The sequence below is a fragment of the Marmota monax genome, unplaced genomic scaffold (assembly GCF_021218885.2).
Source record: "Marmota monax isolate L192 unplaced genomic scaffold, Marmota_monax_Labrador192_F-V1.1 WCK01_AAM20220418_F8-fsc00124, whole genome shotgun sequence".
NCBI classification, from domain to species: domain Eukaryota; kingdom Metazoa; phylum Chordata; class Mammalia; order Rodentia; family Sciuridae; genus Marmota; species Marmota monax.
In genome coordinates this window covers 1822258-1848146 of record NW_026692505.1, presented here as the reverse complement: position 1 = coordinate 1848146, position 25889 = coordinate 1822258, and the positions used below count along the sequence as shown (strand labels likewise).

The window sequence follows — 25889 nt, the reverse complement described above, 5'->3', positions numbered from 1 at the left end:
ACAAAGTATATACCCCATAGTCACACCGCAATTCACACCTTCTCTTGCTATACCCTACCACTTCAGTTGCCACTCAGTTAATCCTTATCAGGGGATTAAACACTGATTGGGTTAAAACTCTAACAACCAAATCATTTCTCCTCTGAACTTTCTTGACTGTCTCGCATGTGAGCTTTTGGGGAACACCTCACATCCAAACCATAACCCTGTCTGTTCTTGTTGTTTGCTTGGTTCTGCTGCCAGGGACTGAAGTCATGGCCTCCAATATGCAAATCAAGCACTCTATCACTAAGCATCACTCTCAACTCTGTTACAGTTTTACTCTTTATGTATTCTCCTCTCCATAATACAGATGTCAAAATACTTAAGGATACATTCCCAATGAGTCAATATATGCTTTAAAAAACAAACATCCCAAGGGACGCACCTTTAAATTCTTCTTACACAAAAATGCCTTGATAATCATGCTACATCTAAGGGACAAGTTTCACCAGGGAAACTTGGCATTACTGGTGTTGCCTGAATTTCCTGAACAATGATAGTTGTTGGTAGAGCACTCACCTAGCACATGTGAGACACTGGGTTCGATCAACAGCACCGAATAAAGATAGATAGATAGACAGACAGACAGACAGACAAAGGTGCTGGGTCCATCTACAATTTTTAAAAAATTTAATTAAAAAAAAAAGAATGTTAGTTCATATTTCAAATAGGTACACTCTTAAAATACACATGGGCAAAAACAAGGACTACTGGGAAATTAATCTACTCTATCAACAAAGATGTCTTGTTGTCATTAGATCTTCATATGTATTCTTTTCAGTACTCTCACTATTACTGGGAACTGCTAGTGTGGTAAAGCAGAAAGAGTGACAATCCTGGAATTGAACAGACAGCATTTAAAGTCTGTTATTTACCTCTTCAATTCTTGTGATCTTAGGCAAGTGAATTAGTGAGAATATACTTCAGGTTCCTTCTCAGTAAAACTCCTCTATCTTTAAGAATTGTAAGTAACATTTACTAATAGAGTATATAAAAAAGAAAAAAAGGACAGTTGATTATCATATCATGGTAGGGACAAGAAGAAAACTCTTGTAAGCAAACTGTCATATCATTGAAAACCAAACTAACCACATGACACCAAAAGGAACTTATTCTGACAATGAAATCAAAGATGGGTTAAAGGGTGAGCACACAAATCTCATAACATTCCAGGAAATATGACAGATGAAGAAACTTTAAACAATCAGTCCCTTGCTTTCAAATAGTTCAAAACATCCCACAGGAGAAATCTCAAGTTCTTAAGCTACTTCACTAGTAGCATCTCCAACATAAAATCAAAAAATGGCAAAATAAGATCTCCAAGCAGTGAACAATAAGCATGTTGCAAGTGACGGGGGGGGAGGGGGGCTTTCTGAGCTAAAAAGCTGACTTCTGGTCATCTCCATAAAGGGCAGTGTGATCCTTGGACCCTGTAGTCCAAGAACTACCAGAGGTAACACCTGGCAGATCACACTAAACAGCTGCTAAGAAGAGAAATTCAAGCAGAACAGTCATGATGCCAACTATGAGGGAAACTTAGAGAACATAAAGAAGCATGAAGAGAATGCTGGAAACCTGCATTCTTTCCTTGCACATCAAAATCCAAAATGTTGTCCTATCAAGTCTACTTCATGCCAAATTCATTCCCTCCTTTGAAATGTTCATACTCATTGTTCTTTTTTTTTTTTTTTTTTTTTTTAATTTTTTATTGTTGGCTGTTCAAAACATTACATAGTTCTTGATACATCATATTTCACAATTTGATTCAAGTGGGTTATGAGCTCCCATTTTTACCCCATATACAGATTGCAGAATCACATCAGTTACACATCCATTGATTTACATATTGCCATACTAGTGTCTGTTGTATTCTGCTGCCTTTCCTATCCTCTACTATCCCCCCTCCCCTCCCCTCCCCTCCCCTCCCCTCCCCTCTTCTCTCTCTGCTCCCTCTACTGACATTCGTTTGTCCCCCTTATATTATTTTTCCCCTTCCCCTCACTTCCTCTTGTATGTACTTTTGTATAACTCTGAGGGTCTCCTTCCATTTCCATGCATTTTCCCTTCTCTCTCCCTTTCCCTCCCACCTCTCATCCCTGTTTAATGTTAATCTTCTTCTCATGCTCTTCGACCCTACTCTGTTCTTAGTTACTCTCCTTATATCAAAGAAGACATTTGGCATTTGTTTTTTAGGGATTGGCTAGCTTCACTTAGCATAATCTGCTCTAATGCCATCCATTTCCCTGTAAATTCTATGATTTTGTCATTTTTTAATGCAGAGTAATACTCCATTGTGTATAAATGCCACATTTTTTTTATCCATTCATCCATTGAAGGGCATCTAGGTTGGTTCCACAGTCTAGCTATTGTGAATTGTGCTGCTATGAACATCGATGTAGCAGTGTCCCTGTAGCATGCTCTTTTTAGGTCTTTAGGGAATAGACCGAGAAGGGGAATAGCTGGGTCAAATGGTGGCTCCATTCCCAGCTTTCCAAGAAATCTCCATACTGCTTTCCAGATTGGCTGCACCAATCTGCAGTCCCACCAGCAATGTACAAGTGTACCCTTTTCCCCACATCCTCGCCAGCACTTGTTGTTGTTTGACTTCATAATGGCTGCCAATCTTGCTGGAGTGAGATGGTATCTTAGGGTGGTTTTGATTTGCATTTCTCTGACTGCTAGAGATGGTGAGCATTTTTTCATGTACTTGTTGATTGATTGTATGTCCTCCTCTGAGAAGTGTCTGTTCAGGTCCTTGGCCCATTTGTTGATTGGGTTGTTTGTTCTCTTATTGTCTAATTTTTTGAGTTCTTTGTATACTCTGGATATTAGGGCTCTATCTGAAGTGTGAGGAGTAAAGATTTGTTCCCAGGATGTAGGCTCTCTATTTACCTCTCTTATTGTATCTTTTGCTGAGAAAAAACTTTTTAGTTTGAGTAAGTCCCATTTGTTGATTCTAGTTATTAACTTTTGTGCTATGGGTGTCCTATTGAGGAATTTGGAGCCCGACCCCACAGTATGTAGATCGTAGCCAACTTTTTCTTCTATCAGACGGCGTGTCTCTGATTTGATATCAAGCTCCTTGATCCATTTTGAATTCACTTTTGTGCATGGCGAGAGAAAGGGATTCAGTTTCATTTTGTTGCATATGGATTTCCAGTTTTCCCAGCACCATTTGTTGAAGATGCTATCCTTCCTCCATTGCATGCTTTTAGCCCCTTTATCAAATATAAGGTAGTTGTAGTTTTGTGGATTGGTTTCTGTGTCCTCTATTCTGTACCATTGGTCCACCCGCCTGTTTTGGTACCAGTACCATGCTGTTTTTGTTACTATTGCTCTGTAGTATAGTTTGAAGTCTGGTATCGCTATACCGCCTGATTCACACTTCCTGCTTAGCATTGTTTTTGCTATTCTGGGTCTTTTGTTTTTCCATATGAATTTCATGATTGCTTTCTCTATTTCTACAAGAAATGCCGTTGGGATTTTGATTGGCATTGCATTAAACCTATAGAGAACTTTTGGTAATATCGCCATTTTGATGATGTTAGTTCTGCCTATCCATGAACAGGGTATATTTTTCCATCTTCTAAGATCTTCTTCTATTTCTCTCTTTAGGGTTCTGTAGTTTTCATTGTATAAGTCTTTCACCTCTTTTGTTAGGTTGATTCCCAAGTATTTTATTTTTTTTGAAGATATTGTGAATGGAGTGGTTGTCCTCATTTCCATTTCAGAGGATTTGTCGCTGATATACAGGAATGCCTTTGATTTATGCGTGTTGATTTTATATCCTGCCACTTTGCTGAATTCATTTATTAGCTCTAATAGTTTCTTTGTAGAGCCTTTTGGGTCTGCTAGGTATAGAATCATGTCATCCGCAAATAGTGATAATTTAAGTTCTTCTTTTCCTATTTTGATGCCTTTAATTTCTTTCGTCTGTCTAATTGCTCTGGCCAGTGTTTCGAGAACTATGTTGAAGAGAAGTGGTGAGAGAGGGCATCCCTGTCTTGTTCCAGATTTTAGAGGGAATGCCTTCAATTTTTCTCCATTCAGAATGATGCTAGCCTGAGGCTTAGCATAGATTGCTTTTACAATATTGAGGAATGTTCCTGTTATCCCTAGTTTTTCTAGAGTTTTGAACATAAAGGGATGCTGTACTTTGTCGAATGCTTTTTCCGCATCTATCGAGATGATCATATGATTCTTATTTTTAAGTCTATTGATGTGGTGAATAACATTTATTGATTTCCTTATATTGAACCAGCCTTGCATCCCAGGGATGAATCCTACTTGATCATGGTGCACAATTTTTTTGATAAGTTTTTGTATCCGAGTGGCCAGAATTTTATTGAGGATTTTTGCATCTAGGTTCATTAGAGATATTGGTCTGTAGTTTTCTTTCTTTGAAGTGTCTTTGTCTGGTTTAGGTATCAGGGTGATGTTGGCCTCGTAGAATGAATTTGGAAGTTCTCCCTCTTTTTCTATTTCCCGAAGTAGCTTGAAAAGTATTGGTATTAGTTCCTCTTTAAAGGTTTTGTAAAACTCTGCTGTATACCCATCCGGTCCTGGGCTTTTCTTAGTTGGTAGTCTTTTTATGGTTTCTTCTATTTCCTCAATTGATATTGGTCTGTTTAGGTTGTCTATATCCTCCTGACTCAATCTGGGCAGATCATATGACTTAAGAAATTTATCTATGCCTTCACTATCTTCTAATTTATTGGAGTATAAGGATTCAAAATAATTTTTGATTATCTTCTGTATTTCTGAAGTGTCTGTTGTGATATTGCCTTTTTCATCCCGTATGCTAGTAATTTGAGTTCTCTCTCTTCTTCTCTTCGCTAGCATCGCTAAGGGTCTGTCGATTTTGTTTATTTTTTCAAAGAACCAACTTTTAGTTTTGTCAATTTTTTCAATTGTTTCTTTTGTTTCGATTTCATTAATTTCAGCTCTGATTTTAATTATTTCTTGCCTTCTACTTCTTTTGCTGTTGTTTTGCTCTTCTTTTTCTAGGGTTTTGAGATGAAGTATGAGATCATTTATTTGTTGGTTTTTTCTTTTTTTAAGGAATGAACTCCAAGCAATGAATTTTCCTCTTAGAACTGCTTTCAATGTGTCCCATAGATTCCGATATGTTGTGTCTGTGTTTTCATTAATCTCTAAGAATTTTTTAATTTCTTCCTTGATGTCTTCTATAACCCATTGATCATTCAGTAACCTATTGTTCATTCTCCAAGTGATGTATTCTTTTCCCTTCCTTCTTTTATCATTGATTTTCAGTTCCATTCCATTATGATCAGATAGGATGCATGGTATTATCTCTACTCCTTTATATTGTCTAAGAATTGCCCTGTGACATAATATATGATCTATTTTTGAGAAGGATCCATGTGCTGCTGAGAAAAAAGTGTAACTGCTTGATGTTGGGTGGTATATTCTATATATGTCCATTAAGTCTAGGTTATTAATTGTGTTATTGAGTTCTATAGTTTCCTTATTCAACTTTTGTTTGGAAGATCTGTCCAGTGGTGATAGAGGTGTGTTGAAGTCTCCCATGATTATTGTATTGTGGTCTATTAGACTCTTGAACTTGAGAAGAGTTTGTTTGATGAACATAGCTGCACCATTGTTTGGTTCATATATATTTATGATTGTTATGTCTTGTTGGTGTATGGTTCCCTTAAGCAGTATGTAGTGTCCCTCTTTATCCCTTTTGATTAACTTTGGCTTGATATCTATTTTATTTGATATGAGTATGGACACTCCTGCTTGCTTCCAAAGTCCATATGAGTGATATGATTTTTCCCAACCTTTCACCTTCAGCCTATGTATGTCTTTTCCTATCAAATGTGTCTCCTGGAGGCAGCATATTGTTGGGTCTTGTTTTGTGATCCATTCTACTAGCCTGTGTCTCTGAATTGGTGAGTTTAAGCCATTAACATTTAGGGCTATTATTGAGATATGGGTTGTTCTTCCAGCCATATTTGTTTACTTATGTTACTAAACATTGTTTGTTTTCCTCTTTGATTATTTCCCCCCCTTTTCTGTCCTACCTCCCACTGTTGGTTTTCATTGTTATGTTCCTTTTCCTCTTCCTGTAATGTTTTGCCGAGGATGTTTTGAAGAGATGGTTTTCTAGCTGCAAATTCTTTTAACTTTTGTTTATCGTGGAAGGTTTTAATTTCATCTTCCATCCTTAAGCTTAGTTTCGGTGGATGCACAATTCTTGGTTGGAGCCCATTTTCTTTCAGTGTTTGAAATATGTTATTCCAGGATCTTGTAGCTTTCAGTCTGTGTTGAAAGATCAGCTGTTATCCTGATTGGCTTACCCCTAAATGTAATCTGCTTCCTTTCTGTTGTAGCTTTTAAAATTCTCTCCTTATTCTGTATGTTGGGCATCTTCATTATAATGTGTCTAGATATGGATCTCTTATGATTTTGCACATTCGGCATCCTGTAGGCTTCTAGGATTTGGGATTCTGTCTCATTCTTCAAGTCTGGGAAGTTTTCTTGTAATATTTCATTGACTAGATTGCTCATTCCTTTGGTTTGGAGCTCTATAACTTCCTGTATCCCAGTGACTCTTAAGTTTGGTCTCTTTATGTTATCCCATATTTCTTAGATGTTCTTCTCATGGTTTCTTAACAGTCTTGCTGAGCTGTCTATGTTCTTTTCAAGTTCAAATACTTTGTCTTCATTGTCTGATGTTCTGTCTTCTAAGTGTTCTACTCTGCTGGTAGTATTCTCAATTGAGAATTTAGGTTGGTTTATTGCTTCCTGCATTTCTAGGATTTCTGTTTGCTTGTTTTTTTATTACCTCTATCTCCCTGTATAGTTGATCTTTTGCTTCCTGGATTTGTTTGTGTAATTCATTGTCGAAGTGATCTTTCATTGTCTGTTTTTGCTGTCTAATGTCTTCCTTGATACTCCAGATCATCTGAAGCATGTATATCCTGAATTCTTTATCTGACATTCCATCTGCTGCAGCTGTTACCTCTTCTAAAGTTGAGTTGACCTGCATTGCTTGTGGTCCTTTCTTTCCTTGTCTTTTCATACTGTTCGCGTTCCTTTCTACTTGGTGAAACTGTTGTGCTATTGAATTTTCCCCTTATATATTTATATTGGTCTTGTATAGTTGCAAAGTCTCCCTCGCAGGCGCGGGCGGCGGCTCTGTCCCTCTGCGGGCCGCTAGGCTTGTTCTGTCGGTGGTCACAGTTCTGTCTACTCTGCAGGCGCAGGCAGCGGCACTGCCCCTCTGCAGGCCTCTGGGGCTGTACTGCCAATGCGTCGCAGGTGCGCCTACCTTGCAGGCGCGGGGGGGGGGGAGCGGCTCTACCCTTCCTCAGGCCACTGGGCCTGTTCTGTCTCTTGGTTGCAGGTCTGGCCTGCTCTGATGGTGGTCACAGTTCCGTCTACCTTGCAGGCGCTGGGGGGAGGGGGCGGCTCTGCCTCTCAGCAGGTCGCTGCTCCTCTTCTGCCGGTGGGTTGCAGGCCCGCCTACCTTGCAGGAGTGATTGGAAGCTCTGTCCCGCCGCGGGCCACTGGGCCTTTTCTGTCGGTGGTCACAGTTCCCCTACCTGGCAGACGCGGGGGGTGTGAGGCGGCTCTGCCCCTCAGCAGGCCGCTGGGCCTGCTCCGTGCATGGTCACAGTTCCCTCTACTTTGCCGGCGCAGGGGGAGGGGGCGGCTCAGCCTCTCAGCAGGCCGCTGCTCCTCTTCTGCCGGTGGGTCACAGGCCCGCCTACCTTGCAGGAGTGATTGGAAGCTCTGTCCCGCCGCGGGCCACTGGGCCTTTTCTGTCGGTGGTCACCGTTCCACCTACCTGGGAGGCGCGGGGGGTGGGGGGCGGCTCTGCCCCTCAGCAGGCCGCTGGGCCTGCTCTGTGCGTGGTCACAGTTCCCTCTACCTTGCCGGCGCAGGGGGAGGGGGCGGCTCAGCCTCTCAGCAGGCCGCTGCTCCTCTTCTGCCGGTGGGTCGCAGGCCCGCCTACCTTGCAGGAGTGATTGGAAGCTCTGTCCCACCGCGGGCCACTGGGCCTTTTCTCTCGGTGGTCACCGTTCCACCTACCTGGGAGGCGCGGGGGGTGGGGGGCGGCTCTGCCCCTCAGCAGGCCGCTGGGCCTGCTCTGTGCGTGGTCACAGTTCCCTCTACCTTCACTCATTGTTCTTTTCCAAGAAGATTCTTAACAAAGTCCTTGACTAACTCACTTGAAGTATTTACAAAGTTTACCTCTCACGAGATAATGTAAGCAATGCTATAGAAATATTTCTGTAATACTGAAACATGGCCAGATATCATAGTCAACTTTTCATCTTTATTTCTATTATTTTAAAGAACAAAAAAATCTCAGCAATTTTTGACCCTGAAAACATTTTTCTAAAATGAAGACAATATACACTATGTAATAGAAGAGAATATATGCAATGTATAATTTAGAGGTTCATTTCTCTAAACTTGGGAAACTAAGCTAAGAGAGTTCAGAATACATAGATTTAAAATGATAAACCATTCAGTGGCTGGGAGCACTGGCATGTTAAAAAAAAAAAAAAAGAACTTCCTAAATGTGGTAAATTCCTACTTAAAATACATGACCCTGGTGCCCATGCACCAGACTACAGGAAGTTGCCACCTAGGACTATGCAAAAAAAACCAAAGACCACAACATAATCATAAAAATAACATTTAAGTATACATGAACTTTCCTAACTTCATTCTCCATCTTCAGAGGTAGACTTGCAGGAAAACTAAAGGGGAGGGGTTGATTAAAACACAAAATAACATATTTCAAAATATGGGATAACTTAGTGGTTGGTACAGTTAAGACATTTATGTCTTTGGGGAAAGAGATTCAGGTACAAGTTTAAGGAAACAGAAAGTAATATATTTAAGTGAGTTAATGAAAAAAATTATCAAATACTGGCAGTTTCATGCATTTCAACCTAATGTAATCATTTATTTTTCTAAAGAATGAAATGGACAATGTAGTTGTAATATCAAAAAGTGTTCCTCAGATGTTTTTTCCAAGACTCTAAGAGTAGCAAGACATGCATAAAGTCAAACGAACCAAAGCCATAACTATTTTACATTCCCACTGCTTTTCGTACATTCAGACACCTTTTCATAAACAACATGCCAGTTCAGAAAAATTTCAAAACATGAAAAGCACAGAAAGCAACGATGTAGCATAAACTAAAAAGCTACCATTTCCGTCTCTTAATTAATCAAAACCTAAACAAACCACCAGCGTAATAAGAACAAGGTGTTTTTAATTTTTAATACCCAATACTATAGCTGAAGCCAGTGCCACTGGGGCTTCCAATGGAATTTAGTGATAGAAAATCAAGCTAAAGCAAGAATACCTGATATTATTACAAACCTGAGCACTACATAAAATATCCATTCAGTCTGACTGCCAACAAAATCTAAGGTTTAATATCCACATAATGCCGGAAAACACTGGCTGTGACCGATCAAAAAACATACCAAGCCAATCTATTTAGTAATCTGCTGAATTTGCTGTTTTATTGCTTAGAAACATAACCAGGCTGATAATGAAAGTATAATATTACCTCAAGCTAATAAAAACTGATGGAACAAAGACAAGATATCATTATGCAAAAATTAATAACATTTGGAGCATGACAGCAGCAGTCATCATGAAACAGTAATTGTTTTTCTAGCAGAGAAAATGACTTTTTACAGAGAGGAAATACTTATCTTGAGAGATGTACCTATACTTAATTTAATTATTTCCTTTTTTTTCTTTTTTTTTTGGGGGGGGGATGAGGGTAACCAGGGATTGAACTCAGGGTCATTCGACCACTGTGCCACATGCCCTCCCTTTTTTGTATTTTATTTAGAGACAGGGTCTCACTGAGTTGCTTATTAGAGTTTCGCTTTTGCTGAAGCTGGCTTTGAACTGTGGTCCTCCTATCTCAGTTCCCAAGCTGGTGGGATTACAGGCATGCGCCACTACACCTAGCACATTTATTTCTCTTTTCAATGAAAGTCAATAATAGAGCAAGGACAAAATAGTTTTCTTTCTTATTAGATTTTCATAAAATAAAATAATCTTAAAGAGTTTGAAAGAAACATTGGATCACTATTCCAAATCCTATTTCATCATACAGATAACAAAACATCTGAGATGATCCTTAGAGAGATTAAGAGAAACATACTCCAAGGCCAGACAGCCTTTATTGATTTGTTTGTTTGTTTTTTGTACTACAGACTGAATCCAGAAGTGCTTTACTGAGCTATATGACCAACCCTTTCTATTTTTTGTTTTTGAGTAAGGATCTTGCTAAATTGTTGAGGACGCCTAGGCAACTTACTAAAGCTAGTCTTCAACCTTCAATCCTCCTGTCTCATCCTCCCAAATCAATGGCATTACACTATCATAACAGACCCAAATAGCCTTTGAAGGCTAAGAAGAAACCACAGCCAAGTCTTAGTATGCCATCATAAAACAGTTTCACATTCCTATTATCACCTGGCAAAATGAATATATTAATACTTTAATATCTAAAATCTAATATCGGTATTTAATAATTTAAAATACTTTTATGCTTAAATCAAAACCACATCATTATCAGCCATGTGCAGTGATTCAACCTTTACATCCTAAGGACTCAGGAGATTGAAACAGGTTGATGTGAGGTTCAAGACCAGCCTCAGCAACCTAGTGTGGCCCTAAGGAACTTAGCCTTTTTAATGTCTAAAAGTTAAAAATAAAAAGGACTGGCAATGTAGTTCAGTATTAAAGCACCCTAGGTTCAAACTCCAGGGAAGGATGGAGGGAAGGGGAAGGAAGAGAAAAAAGGGCAAGGGGGGAGGGAGGATACCATTATCATATTTGGTGAATATATATACATAATCCTTGAAATAAAAGAAATAAAATTAAGACTGGCCAATCTGAGTCAAACTGGTCTGAAAAGAGAGAGTTAACAGCATTATACGATCAGGGGCACAAAATTTTCCCCAAACATGTATTTAATAAAGCGAAGCAGGGGCTGGGGCTAGGGCTCAGTGATACAGTGCTCACCTGGCATACATGAGGCATGGGCTTCGATCCTTAGCGCCACATAAAAATAAAATAAAGGTATTGTGTCCATCTACAACTAAATATGTGTGTGTGTGTGTGTGTGTGTGTGTGTGTGTGTGTTTAAATCAATAAATACATAAAGTGAAGCAGCCAATTCCTTACATTTGAATTCTGAATTCTACTTGTAAGCCCTGTCCTTTGTTTGAGGGACAGCTGCAAAGTGCTCAAGAGTCAGCTATTAGCCAGGCATGGGAGTACACACCTGTAATCCCAGCAACTCTGGAAGCTGAAGCAGGAGGATTGCAAGTTTGAGGCCAGCCTCAGCAATTTAGTGAGGCACTAAACAACTCAGTGAGACTCTGCCTCAAAATAAAAAATAAAAAGGGTTGGGGATATGGCTCAGTTTTAAAGCATCCCTGGGTTAAATCCCCAGTACCACAAAAAAAGATCAGCTACTATACTAACAGAACAGGTGATACAGTGAGAAATAACAGGTTGTGTATTCAGAAAATACCAAAGGAAATCTGAGAAGAAACAAAAGTTCTAATAAAGAGAAATCAGTGGGTAGTTCCTATTTTGGCAAAATATGCTAAGGATCAGATTAGGATTAAATTACACTATAAATACAATTTAAAAGAAAGAAATGACATGGTAACACATACCTGAAATCCCAGCTACTTGGGAAGCTAAGACAAAATCACAAATGCCAGGCCAGCCAGGCCAACATAGCAAGACCCTGACTCAAATGTTTAAAAAAAGGCGGGGGAGCTCGGGGTGTAGCTTAGTCCTACCCTAGCATGTGTGAGGCCCTCTGCACATTCTTCAGTAAGAGAGGGAAAGGGGAAGAAAAAGAGAAAGTCCAATATGATAGCATATTCCTATAATCTCAGTGATTGGGGAAGCTGAGGCAGAAGGATAGCAATTTAAGATGCTTCAGCAGCTCAGTGTCTTTCCATTTAGAGAAATAGAAAAGAAAAAAGATTGGGCGATGTATCATACTAGGAAAACACCCCTGGGTTACATCCCCAGTGCTGCCCATGCAAAAATAAAGGACAAAAAGAAACCATTTGGAGAGGAAAACAAATACTGTCAGACTGAAATTTCTAGGATTTAATTTACTTAAACATGCTTATTAAATGTATACATTTTATTCTTCAAAACAACTAAAAATATAGGTAAAGTTTGTTATGGTTCAGATATAAGGTATCCTCCCCCAAAAATCTCATTGTAAGACAATGCAAGAGTGTTTAGAGGTGAAATGAATGGGTTATAAGAATCTGAACCTAATCAGTGCATTAATCCCCTGATAGGAATCAATGAATGGTAACTGCAAGTAAGAAGGTGTGGTAAGAGGAGCTGGGCTGATGGGGGTGTGCCCTTAGGGTTAGTATTTTATAGGTAGTGAGATGAGCTCTGTTTGCTTCCTGGTAGGATGTACTGAGCCACTTTCCTCCACCAACACCCATCTAGCATGATGTTCTGCCTTATCTCCCTTGAGCCTTGAGGAATAAAATCAGCCATTTATGGGCTGAGACCAATGAAACTGTGAGCCCCAAATAAACTCTTCTCCTCTAAAATTGTTTTTGTAAAGTCTTTTAGTCTAAGTTATGAAGAGCTGACTAAAACAGTGTTAAATAATGGTCATAGACCAAAAAAATGATCTCTAATTAAAGAATCAATTTCCATCACTTACATCTCTATGTTTAAATATTTAATCCATTTCTAAATGAATTATAATATTAATATAGACAGACTTCCAAAAAATAAATTACTGTAACATTGCCGGAAGTATGCTCTTAATCTAACCCTCCAGGCATGCAGACATTACAGAGATAGGGATCAGGTCTAAGCTGTTCTCAATTTCAAAGAGATGCTTAACAGCTCATTATAGTACTGCACTTGCTGAAGGGAAGACTCAAAGTTATTCAGACAATTCAGATTAGAGGGATCAGAGTCATAAAAGGGATTTAATCTGAATCTTTCCAATATCCAAACTGTATATAGGGTCACCTCTGCACTTAGGTAAAACACAAATGATGGGTATCAGTGTCTTTCAATCTTTCTGTGTTAATTGTTTTGGAAATTACAAAATATTATTTGAAAAGTTATAAATGAAAACTTGGTTCAATAGCAGTCAGCACTTTTGAGAATCAGCCCTCAACATATCATTGCACGCTTTTCAGGATATTTACCCCAGTAAATGTTACAGCAGTATAGGAAACCTTATCACTTATGACCAAATCTCACATTATTTTTACAGGAGGAAATTGAGGCAAGAGAGAGGACATGCCAAAGTCAAAAAACCAATAAAGCAGAAAGCCAGGTCTCCACAGTCCATTGACCATTAGTCAACCAGATTCCTGTTCCATGTGGGTTCAAAAGATTTTGTGATTAATTCTAACAGATGCTCCAGAGGCTTTAACAACCAGAATACCCTTTCCTTTTAAATTTCTGTCTCGGAACAAAAGGAATAAAACATCTAAATCTAACCACAGTCCTAAGGTCAGGAATTTTCGTGATGAATTTCTCTACTACCTTACTGCCCTTCCCCAATCAAGGCTAAGGAACAAGCAGGAAAGTTCCCTTTTCCTCTGCTTGTGCCTGTGATCAATTTTGTTTTCTTGCTTTTCCCAAGGATGCCCTTAAGTAAGAGCATAAGCTGCTCTGATCCAGCTGTATGTAGCTGAGGGATCCTTGGGATATTGGTTCTGACTGCCCTGACTTCACTCTAGTCCCAGAAAGAGCCACAGTCCAGCGATCCTCTTCCTCTAGCCCCTTCTTATCATACAATAGCTGCAACAACAAACATCTATTTAACTGCCAAACACTGTTATAACACTGTTATGAATGCTTAGATTGATTTATTGATTGACTCTTTGCAGTGCTAGGGATCAAACTCAGGGCCTTGCACATGCTGAGAAGTGTTATGCCACTGAGCTACATCACCAGCCCTTCATTTTGAGACAGTGTCTTGCCAAACTGTTGAGGCTGGATTTGCACTTGAGATCCTACTGCCTCAGCATCCCAAGCAACTCCAGGACACACATTTAGTCTTTTAACCCTCACAACAACTCCATGGCAGGTGTTGCTACAATCCCCACTTTGAGCACAGGCAACAATGATGGAGGCGTCACACAAATAATGGAGTGATAAGGCTTGACTATAGGTGCAGACATGAAGAATACTGTCCTTGATGCTGTTTTGCCTCTAAATGCATACATGAAGGTGATTTGTTTTATTTTATCCATCATTTCTGGCTGCCTTGTAAATAGAGAGGTATTATCATCTAGTCCATCACACTGACACTACAAGTCTCTGTAAAACACTTCTTGAGCAATATGAAAGTTCATTATATATAATTTGAAGACTTGTTAACATAGAAAAGACAATTAAAATCATTTAATGACAATCTTATATATATTCTGAGCTAAATCTTTCAGTTAACAGCCTCCAAACAAACTTCACTCTAAGCACAATCTTGTCCACTGCAATCCCCATTAACAGTGAGAATCACTGAGCAGAGTATCACAGTGTCTGCTGCTGCCATGATGTACGATCTTCTGTATGTTAGCAGGACTTGCACTTGGGGTACAGCTGAATTGGAAACATCAAGAACCAAATAACTTAACCAAGGAGAGTGGGTGAACAAAAAGTATATGAAAGGAACAGTAGGAAAAGCTAAAAATGTTATATTGGAAATAAATGTAGTAATTTATTTTTAAATATTGGGAAAGAAATGCACATTTGTGTGCAGGATAAAAACTTCAAAAGCAATGAACAATGAGCAATGAGAAGAGGAAATGTAGAAGTGTTGAAAAATGCATACTAAAAGGTTGGTATCACGCAGGATGTCTATTAACCTCTTTTCAATTCAGGAGAAGTTCTGGAATCAGTATCAGCAAATTAAAGTGGTGCTGATGAAACACTAGTCAAAATATAATGGGTTCATTTTAAGTTTTTTAATTTTTAAAAAAGTCCAATCCATGACATTTCCTGCTGCTAACCCTGTTCTTAAGCTATTTTCTCCATCCCAGAACATACAAGCAACCAGCTAATGTTGAGAATAGAGGATAGAGCTAATACCAACCATCCTCAAAGCCCTGTCACCAAAAGTAATGCAACAAACTCAGAGAATTAGAATTGTGACATATATTTAGGCTGGCACAGTCTGCTCAATCTACATATACAGACTTCCTGGCTTTTGTTTCTATAAATTGTAACACTTCTGTAGAACAGGCAAAGACAGATTGTCTTTCCATTTGGGGCCAAATTGTGATCAAATACATTTTTCCTTTTTATATCATTTTCTCTTATTTCTGATATGGGGAAATGACTGATTATTATCAGTACATACCCACAAGTTTAGGTCTTTTAAAGGAGGTCATGTTAAAAAAAAAACATCTATAAATCAGTAAAGACACTAGGAATGAGATTAGCCAAATTATATTGTATGTCATATGCATGAACAGATATGTAACAAAGAATCCACATTATGCATAATTATAATGTATCAATAAAAAACATGGGAAAAACTACAACAAAAACAAAGCAAATTCAGATACCAAAGCTTTCAGGATATTCATTATGCACTTTCCAAGACCATCAAGAAAGAAGTGCTTGCCAGAAAATACTCCCAATCTAGAAAAACATATTAAACCATATTTTACCATTTAACTCTGTATCCGAAACATTACACCCGCAGTGTAACTATGACTTCTGGAATCATTCTCTACAGCTACAATGTATTTCATTCAGTTGCTTGACCATACTTCATCCAAACAATTTCACATTATTAGACATTTAAGTTGTTCAACTTCAGCTTTCAACTCTAAATTCCCTTTGCAGTCTTTCTGTTAGATGATCACAATCCATCTCACTCACCAATAAGGAACACTGATTGCTGTGTACAGATGTAACTTCTCAGAGACTCTAATACAGCTATACTCACACAGAGAAGAGTACAAAAGGAATTGAGAAATTAGAGCAGGAAATTCCCCCGAAGCAGCTGGATTTGGGAGTGTTGTTCTAAGTCCTCAGTTCATCCCTTTCTATCAATGACAATATTCATTCAACTCCAATTGCACAAGCAACTTTGACATAAGGAAACATTCAAATGCTCGATGATTTAAAAAATTTGTTCCAGGATACAAATCATACTTCATTATCAATTTAGGAGTGCATAAAATTCTCTAATTTTTCTGTTCAATTCTTAAAAATCCCCAGAGGATGCCCAGAGTCTTTAACATATTAGAATGGAAAGTGAGACCACTGCAGATCATAAATGTTTGAGCAAAATATTAATTTCAAATCCTTGATACAACTTTGTTAACCCAATCCATTTAAAAATTTCACAAGCTCTACAGATTAAAATCAGAAGTGTTCTTCATGGAGAAACTGTAGGCTAATTTATGATGGTTCACATCAAAATAAACTTAGTAGGGAACCATGCTCATTGGAGGAAGCAGCCTGCTTCCTGCCTTTAATGCACCCTGCTTCCTTCAAAGAAGCCATGCTGAAACAGGTGATGATGAAGGAGTACAGCATATTAATTACTTGATACAAATTTATCTTTAATTAAACTGACACTAAGAGAAAAACAGTATGTGACAAATAGAAGTAAGTACAAATGTGTTTCATTACTTCTATTACTGGAGCCATCTTTTTCCTAAGTAAACATGTGCTACAAAAGAAGACAAAGAAAAAAGGGAGAAAAAAATTATGCCAATGATATACACATTTTAAAGAGTCTATTTATTCGAAATAGAAGTTTAAACCAATATTGTTTCCTCACAAATAGGTGACCATAATTAACAATTTCCAAGAGCAAAGAAGAATATCTAAAGAAGGGTTCTTTACTCAAAAACTGTTTAATGGATTATTTTGAAATGGTAAAAATAAGGCCCATAGAATGCTAAGACAAGAAAGAAGAAAACGGGTGATTGGTCTGATTTTTAATTTGAGGCAACAAAAATAAATAAATAAATGTTATATCCAGTAGGAGTGATGACTTGTTATAAATAAAACTGCTTAACATCAAACCACATGCAATCCACTTAAGCAGAAAGTATGTTTCATGGCCCACAGGTGTAAGAGGGGGAAGTACTGCACACAGTTTCCTACTCAATGAAATTTACAGGAATTTGAAGGATTCCAGCTAAAAATGAAGACAATGAAAAGAAACCTATAGCGTGTTAACTCTATGATGTAACACCTTTTGAGAAGTGATTCTTAACTTCTGGAAAGTCTTTAGGGAATATCAGGAGTTACAAATGTTATGCAACAAAACACAAAGATTTTTACTAGCAACACCATGAGGTTATATGAAGCAAATCTGTATTCCTAAAATGCAAATTATTTTTGCCTGGAAGTGGTTTAAGGCTTAAGGTATGTATTTGCCACAGGGTCAAATCTTCTTTCCACTGAACAACTTTGTAGAACAGTTTGTTACAACAAACATCTGTACATAGGGGGGAAAAAACCTAAAAAAATATCATCAGCTCACCTTCATCGCTTGTTGCCTGTTGCTTCACAAGAGTCATTGGGGATCTGGCTGGAGGCTTACTAAGTGGATGGCGCCAACTCTTAGCAGTTTTGGTCTCTGCCTCCATTATCTGATAATTTAACAAATATGGGAAAAAAACAAATATAAATGAAAAACATGTTTAAAACAAAAATTGTAGTTCACAATAATTTACAAAAGGTTAATTATGAAAATACCTTCTGCCTATTTATATCTTAAGGAATTTGTTTAAAAAACTTAAAGTCAAAAGAAAGAGGAAACATTCTGTTAAATCATTTTAACAACAAATCAGTTAACTCTTGTGCAGAATCTTAAAATCCTAATTGGAGTGCAGGGTATATTTGGCAAGCTTCCAAAGATCTTTTTAAAAATTAGCCTAAGTTTAAAATTATAGACTCATAAAATAAGGGCCCTGATATTGCATAGCCTCTACATAGTTCCCATGTGAAAATTTGGCAGGTGAGTTTGCTTTCTACCCTCACAGAGAAGGAAATACTGCCAAGATGAGAATGTATACTTCCTTTAATTCAGAAATAAGCTACTCCTATCACATACATATAGGATGAGATGAGAAATCGAAGATATTATTTTTTAATGATACACAGCTGACATTTTGAAGCCATTTAAGCTCTATTCATTGAATGCAAACTTCTCTTAGCCACCTTTTCAAATAAATTTGATCATATTTTTATGTGTTTTTTAACAGATACTCATTTACAATTCAGTAGAATACATAATGCATAATTTGACCCAACAGAAGTCATCATATTGGACAAATTTATCATACTCATCATGCAAACTTATCATACTCCTCTACCGAATCACTGCCAGCTCAAGCAACTGAGGATGTCCTCACACATGCCTCTGAATTCCATGATCAGGGCAGATGGCCAAAAGAACTTCTGAATGCTGACAAAGACACTGTCTGAGCTCGCCCACTCAACACCCAATCTTATGATAATAGGGATTGCTTTTGCTGAAAGCATATAATATTAACATTAAACAAGGTTACCACAGACATAAGGAGGCACTCAAAAACATAACATGGGGGACTTGGTGATCCAGAGGCCTGTTAACTTTTCTGGGAGGCCAAAGTTCTGTTTTTTTCCCCAAAGTGGGCAGGATCAAAAACTTGCCCTGACATTAGGATTCAGACAGGAAGAAATAAGAGTTGGAGGAAAGAGGGATCAGGTATGCCCTAATGTTAAAATGGAACATATAGAAAGCTTAGTCCCAAAGGTAATAACTGTGAGCAGGAGGAGGGCAGAGTCCAAAAGGTGAATTCTTCCCAGCCTCGTTATTACTGCAGGTGACAGACCATTCTGTGCCATGACCATATCAATATCAATGTGGTTGTGATTCCACGACTGTTTTCCTAGAATAAAGTAATGGGGGAAACTGGGAAAGGAAACATAGATCTCTCTGTAATATTTCCTATATATGAATATGAATTTATAGTTATCTCCAAATAAAGAGGTGAATATCTAAAAATAGAAAACTAAATTGCAACATGTGGGCAAAGCTTCTGAGCAATAAATTATCACAATATGAGCCAGAGCTCATGGAATGCCTACCTCCTAGTCACTGAAGGAAAATGATTAAAACCCATAAATGTAAAATGTTATTTATTTCTGCCCTAAAGCAAGATTTCAAAGCACATCATGTTGTTTTCAGAAAGCATGCTCAACATACAATGAAAACAGTAAAAATGAATATTGCCACATACACTGGGAACTTTGAAGCCATTTCTCTCTTCACTGAGGACGGCGGGTATTTCCCCAGGTTCAAGGCCACTCCTGAGGCCTTCCATATCACTCTCTTCTCCCTCTGTAAACACACCATAACTCTCTGTCACTGAGGAAGTTGACTCAGGTGATTTTGGCCATGGAAGCTTAGGTGGATCTGACTCTTCAACCTCCTCATGCCCAGTATACAATGGTATAGAGTCATTAGCCTCTCTGGGCAAAGCAGGTATAATTGTGGCACCGGCCTTGGCACACTCAGTTTTTAGTTCCTCCATTACAGATGTACTTGAGCAGCTGCTTCCTGAAGAGTAAAACAAAAGCCTATTAATAAACCTTGCATCTTGCTTAGTTATTTATCTATTTATTGGGGGAGAGGAAGGTATTAGGGATTGAACCCAGGGGTGCTTAATTACTCAGCCACATCCCCAACACTTTTTTTTTTTAATTTTGAGACAGGTTCTTGGTAAGTTGCTTAGGCCTCACTAAATGGTTGAGAGTGGCCTTGAAATTGCAGTCCTCCTGCCTCAGCCACCTAAGCCACTGGTATTACAAGCATGGGCCACTGAGCCTGGCTTAAACTATATATCATATTACTAGTGAGTAGAAGTGTTAAATTATTTCCAACTGATTTTATGTTTTTGAACTTTCCCTTTCAACTTCCACGGACAGAATTGTGAAAGGTCACAAAATATCATGCTGATTTCACAGCTGTTAGGGTAAGAGCTTGGATTTTAGCCTAAGAAAATACCTACTAACAAAACAAGTGATTAAAATGAGGTTATACTAAAGGCTAATACCAAAAGCAAGGCAATTGTAATAATTATAAAAGCTATAGCAATTTGAAATCAGCCTAAAAATATGAATTACATATATGATGCTATGAGCCACTATTAATGAAATGTTCCAGTTGAAACAATGTATATAAATGACATACATAAGGCTATAAAATCCAATACAAATTATTTCCTACACTACACTTATATGGTACACTGAAAATATATAAGAAAAAAAATTACAAAATATTTCTCTTCTCTGACATATCAGCATGCATTCATTCTCTCTCTCTCTCTCTCTCTCTCTCTCTCTCTCTCTCTCACTCACACACACACACACACACAGCATGATTTCCTCCTATTACATACTTCCTCTAATGATGAACCCATCCAGTCTTCTACTTAAGTTCTCTTCCAGGTCTCAAAACCTGGAGGGCAAAATGCAATGAACCAGACAGAACTAATGAAATTAGATACCATCAGCTAAATCTTCCAGCAACTCACAAAGTTTTTAATTAAGTCCTGTATAGAGGAAAGCATGTTGAAGGATGATAAAGAAATATCTATATGCATTGTAAAACTGTCTTCTCTGCATTTGATGCAATTTCCTTCCCTACTTTTGTGACCTTGGTATCTTCTTCTTATTCACAATTCAATTCTGATATCACCTAAGCCAAGAAACTTGACCTGTCCATCTTGGTCTTTAAGTGGTAGATAAGCAGTTCCCCACGCCATCTCTATAAAGAGAGGTACTACACTGGATTGTAAATATATATTTGTCTAGTTCCCCTGATATATGAATTCATTAAAAAAAAAAGTCTATATGAACTTCATTTATAAAATATTTGAAGGGCAAAGGCAATGAGTCTGAAGCAGCAGCCAGGAAGGACTTTTTCTATTATAGTAAGTGGAATAATAATAAGGACAGATAAAACCTAAGCTAAATGATTGTTAAAGGGATCAATAACTGCTATATGGAGAAATAACAACAGAAGTGACAGGAATGGATACTGGTAAAACAGAAAGGAAGCACACTCTGCAAGAGAGAAAGCTAGAGATGAATCCACTTGAATGAGGAGGAAACAGGAAAAGAGATTCAGAAGAGTCCAACAACTTAAGTATTTATGGAATACAGGGTTTGAGAGGAAGTTAGGAATTACCAACTAGATTGATTATTAAAAGGACAAAAGCTCCAAATGATATTAACAAGGCAAAGCATTAATGAAGTTTCAGAGAGATATGCTGGGAGAAGGGGGAGTAAAGTAGCTAAGAGCTTTTAGTATACAGAAACAGTCCAGGGACTGTATGTACCAATTCATCACACTGACTCTTTATTTTTGTTATTCTTTTTAAAACATTAATCTTTATTTTCTTCTTTAAATTAAGTCAAAAGCTGAAAATATGCAAAGAATTATCTATAATTGGTTTTCTCTGCTTCGTGTGAATTCAAGAGAAGCTTTCCAAAATGTATTGTATATTGTAAATTGAGTTGCACTAAAAATAATTTTTGTTTTTTCATTTTGGAATCTTCTTTTTTATTAAATGAAAATAAACTGCTGGCTGTTTGTCTCACATTGCATTTTAAAAAGCAGTGTTGCATGTTACTTTTAATATAACAGTCTCTTGGCTTCCTGGTTAAATAACCCTATATAAGATAGTTATTGATGAGCAAGGTGGGTAATTAAGAAAACTATACTACTGAACATAGATTTAAGGCATTAGATCATCAAACACCTACTACTTATGGGTGAAATATAATCAAATATTTTCTCACCTGAAACATTGATATTATCTGAGAAGTGCTGATCCATTTGCACCCTGTCTTCTGAAGGTGCTTCTGTGTTACCTAGCTTTGCTGCTGCTTCTGGCTTTTCTCTGACCTTGAAGTCCTCCATGCCTACATCATGATTAGGGTCCTCTGCCTCATGGACATCTGCAGACACCTCCTCATCCTCCTCAGCCTTAGGCCTTTTAGAATGAGACCTAGTGCACTGGAAGCTATAACCAAGAGAAGTGGTTGTTAGAGAGGAAAGACAGTATATGATATGAAAAAAATACATGCTGATACAAACATTCCTATTCATTTGCTTACAAATGATCACTATGCAAAAAATCTTAACAGTTTTAATACTAGTTAACTAAAAACTTAAATTTTAAAAACTTTAAAAAATTGATTAAACATTTATGTAAAAAAGAATCACGTTAAAATATTATAGAATATTTGTACAGTAAACATAGACTGTGATGAAGTATCATCTATTTCAAAAACCTAGAAGAAAGTTTCCTTAATATATATATATATTCACCATGCAAAAATGTTTGAGGAGACAAATGTTTGCCCTGATTTGAACACAATGTACACATGTATGGATATATCACATACTATCCCATTAATATGTAAAACTTTTATGTTTTCATGTATCAGTCTAAAAAACTAAATACAAATTCTTTAAATAAATAAAAGTCTGAAAATAAAAAAGTAAAAAATTATAAGACCAGGAAAATGAAAATCAACACAAAATATTATTTAGATAGTGAAAAAAGGAAGAGAAAAAAATCAGTGATCTTATAAATATACTGTAAATTATTCATATTTCAAGATGAACTAGTGACCATTTTCCCAAGTTTTCTATATTTCTCAGGCAAGTGTAAAATCGTTCAGATTAAATTCCAAATGATCAATAGTTAAAGGTATTATGGCAGGAAAAATAAATGTATATATTTAATGTCTTTTATCAGCTTATTCAGATTAGACACTATTTTTGTTTATCTCCACATTAGTACTCTCCTATAAGGCACTTCAGAGTTTTATCATACATATATCTGGTATATGACATAATAACAATTACGAGCAATCACAAATCACCTCAAAGCAACTGTGCTCAAAACCTAAACATTCACACACGTGATGGCAGGTATTATACACACAGGAGAAAACACCACAAACTAAGAAATGTAGGAAGCCAAGGAGGGCAGAGATGTGAGTTAAAGGGAATATCTAGGGAAACCCCATATAAATTAGCTGTGGTTGCTGCTGATGGCAGTAACCATAGTGGTATCATCACTTTTATTGAGAATACATGCAATGGAAAATCTTCACAGTATGATAAATGTAATACATGTAAAATATGGTGGCTAATATCACTTTGATATTTCAAGAAATCAATTCATTTGTTGGACTTCCCTATATAGGGTTTTACTGAAGAGCAATCACTTTGCATCATAGGCTGAGCATATCCAATAAGCTACTAAACATTAGGTTTTCTACCTAGCTCCATTAATTATTTGAAATTACTGACAGATGTTTTCAATATCACAAAATCTATGTTCCATATCAACTCAAAAAACCCACTGTGGTTAACAACTAGGAAACTGGGTCATATACCTAAATGAAGTATTGCTTTCGGTCCAGTAAAACAGCACTACGCACTATGTTCCATGGGTGTGTCTACTGCCAAGATTGACTATTCCTACTTTTTTGATAATGTGGATTAACACATTTTTCAAAGCACTGAATCTCTAGTATTACTTAAACATTGTGTGAAGGCACCCATAATAAGTTAAACATAGTAAGTTACACACATTTTAAATAGCAACATAACACACATAAACACATGCTCACACGTGTTAATACTTACCATTACCACGAGAGGCACTATTGTACTCTTTATTCTAATTTACTTCCTATTTATAAAATATGGACCCTGACCACTAAACTAAATTGAAAAATAATACTGTGAAAACCACTGCTCTACACTAAAGGGTAAAATAGCAACACCTGAGTTTTAAATCAGCTATTGGCTAGTTCTCTGCCTCAGGTTTCTCTCTTATAAATTGTGAAAGTTTGACTCCATGTTGTTAAGGTTCTCCACTCACTACCACTCTAAAATAACAGAAAATAAATGTTAGGGGGAAGAAAAGAAAGAGTCAGAAAATAAGCATTAGAAGTGTGGGCAAAGATTATAAATTACAGTGTTATTTTGTTAATAGCAAGAATGTAGAAACAAGCTACAGGTCCAAATGCAGGGAGATTAGATACATGCAGGCATTAAAAAATATCTTGTAAAAAATCCATTTAATTACATGAAAAATACACTCACAGAACTGGTCATTGAATTGTTAATAAAGGATGGCCCCAATTTTGGAAAGGTATAAAATGAATATATATGTAAAGGATATATATAAAATGATAAGACTGGTTATCTCTGGGAAGTGAGGTTATGGGTGATTTGGGATTCCTTCATTATTCTTTTCCTTATTTTACAAATGTTCTCCAAAGCTCAAATATTACTTTTACAATCTGAAAGAAAAACAATGAGCAATATTGAAGAGAAAAATTTAAAATAAATCTGAAAAACATAAGAGCTAAAAGGTAGCCTAAGGATCTGAGCAACATAGCACACACCCTATTCAATGGGTTTTTAAATGGCTAGATGCCCATAGAAGACCTAAACTTTTGAAATGGCCCTAGCCACAAAAAGGGAATGGAAAATACAGCTCACAAGGACAATCAAGTTGCACAAACAGGACATGCTCTGCTTTATGTACTATACAGAATAAAACTACATATATAAAATGAAGTACAATATAAGCATCTAAATAAAAAATGTATATCAGATATTTGACAAATCCTGAAATGAAACTGGTAATAAATGAAAGTGTTAGAAATCAAGTTATTGAAATGATTAAAATATGGAAATGAATGCAGAGGACTTGACCAACACTGAAATAGATTAGTGTACAGAGTCTAAGAAGCTCTACACTGACTTCAGAAATATTCTCAAATACAATATATACATCTTCCTACATTTGTAATACATACCAAAAATTTAAAATCACCTTGCCTCAAATTTTCAGTAAGATATTAAGCAAACTTATAATAAATAAATAAGTTTTAAAAATTCCCTTGAAGATATCATGGTAATTGATCCATTTTAATTGAGTAAATACGACAAGCAAGATGAAGTAGCAGTGGTGGTCATTACCTCCGGGATGCTTTTCTTACTTTCCTCCTCCTCTGCAGCCATGCTTTCACCTCAGGGGTGGATTCTGGAGTGGGCTTTGTATGATCAATGGTGTATATATCCTTTCCTTGTTTCCAAAGCTGATATCTGTCTGGCTGAAATTTCCTCACAAAGATATCCATAGAAATTTTCACCATGTCTTTCCTGCAAGTGCACTAAAATACAAGCAAATGATTTCAATAAATTTGCAATGAAATAAAATCATATTTATATTTATATTTGCAATAAACATAAAATCACATGCAGCCAGCCCTTTAATGTACCATATATGAATATGTGAATATTTAGTCACTACATAGGTAGAATGCTTTACATTTTCAAACATTCAGTGAGTGATACACCCAATTTCTTCAGAACACAGGTGAGGACATATATATTGACATTTATGAACAGGAAAATAAGATGTGAAAATACTTTGTATAATTCATAGGGAACTTTATACCAGATAAAACTCAAAGTGCACACACTTGAAAGCTTGCCTACAGCAGAAGGATTAGCCTCCCATGAAAAGGATGCATCAATGAACTGAATGCTGGGAGTTCTGTAAGTCTGAAAACATGATGTTGTGGGTAGGCAGTGTTCTCAGAGTCCCCCAAGGGCCCATATGTTTAAGGGCTGGTCTCCAGGGTAGTACTGTGGCAGGTGACAAAATGTTCAGGAGATGGAGTTGAAAGGGAGTTCCTCAGGTCACTGAGAGAATGAGGTATTTCCTGTGTTAAGTTGATACTCATGAGTATATAATCACAC

General features: G+C 37.1%; 1 protein-coding gene across 1 annotated transcript in view; it reads right to left on the bottom strand.

The window, feature by feature from the left end:
• Positions 1 to 25889, bottom strand: part of Kdm4c (lysine demethylase 4C) — a 406229-nt gene that overhangs the window by 161342 nt on the left and 218998 nt on the right. The window contains exons 9-11 of the mRNA XM_058579703.1: positions 25104 to 25297; positions 21893 to 22116; positions 19440 to 19646 (exon numbers count right to left, since the gene is read on the bottom strand). Of these exons, the coding sequence (XP_058435686.1) occupies positions 19440 to 19646; positions 21893 to 22116; positions 25104 to 25297 (625 nt within the window). The remainder of the gene's footprint in view (positions 1 to 19439; positions 19647 to 21892; positions 22117 to 25103; positions 25298 to 25889) is intronic.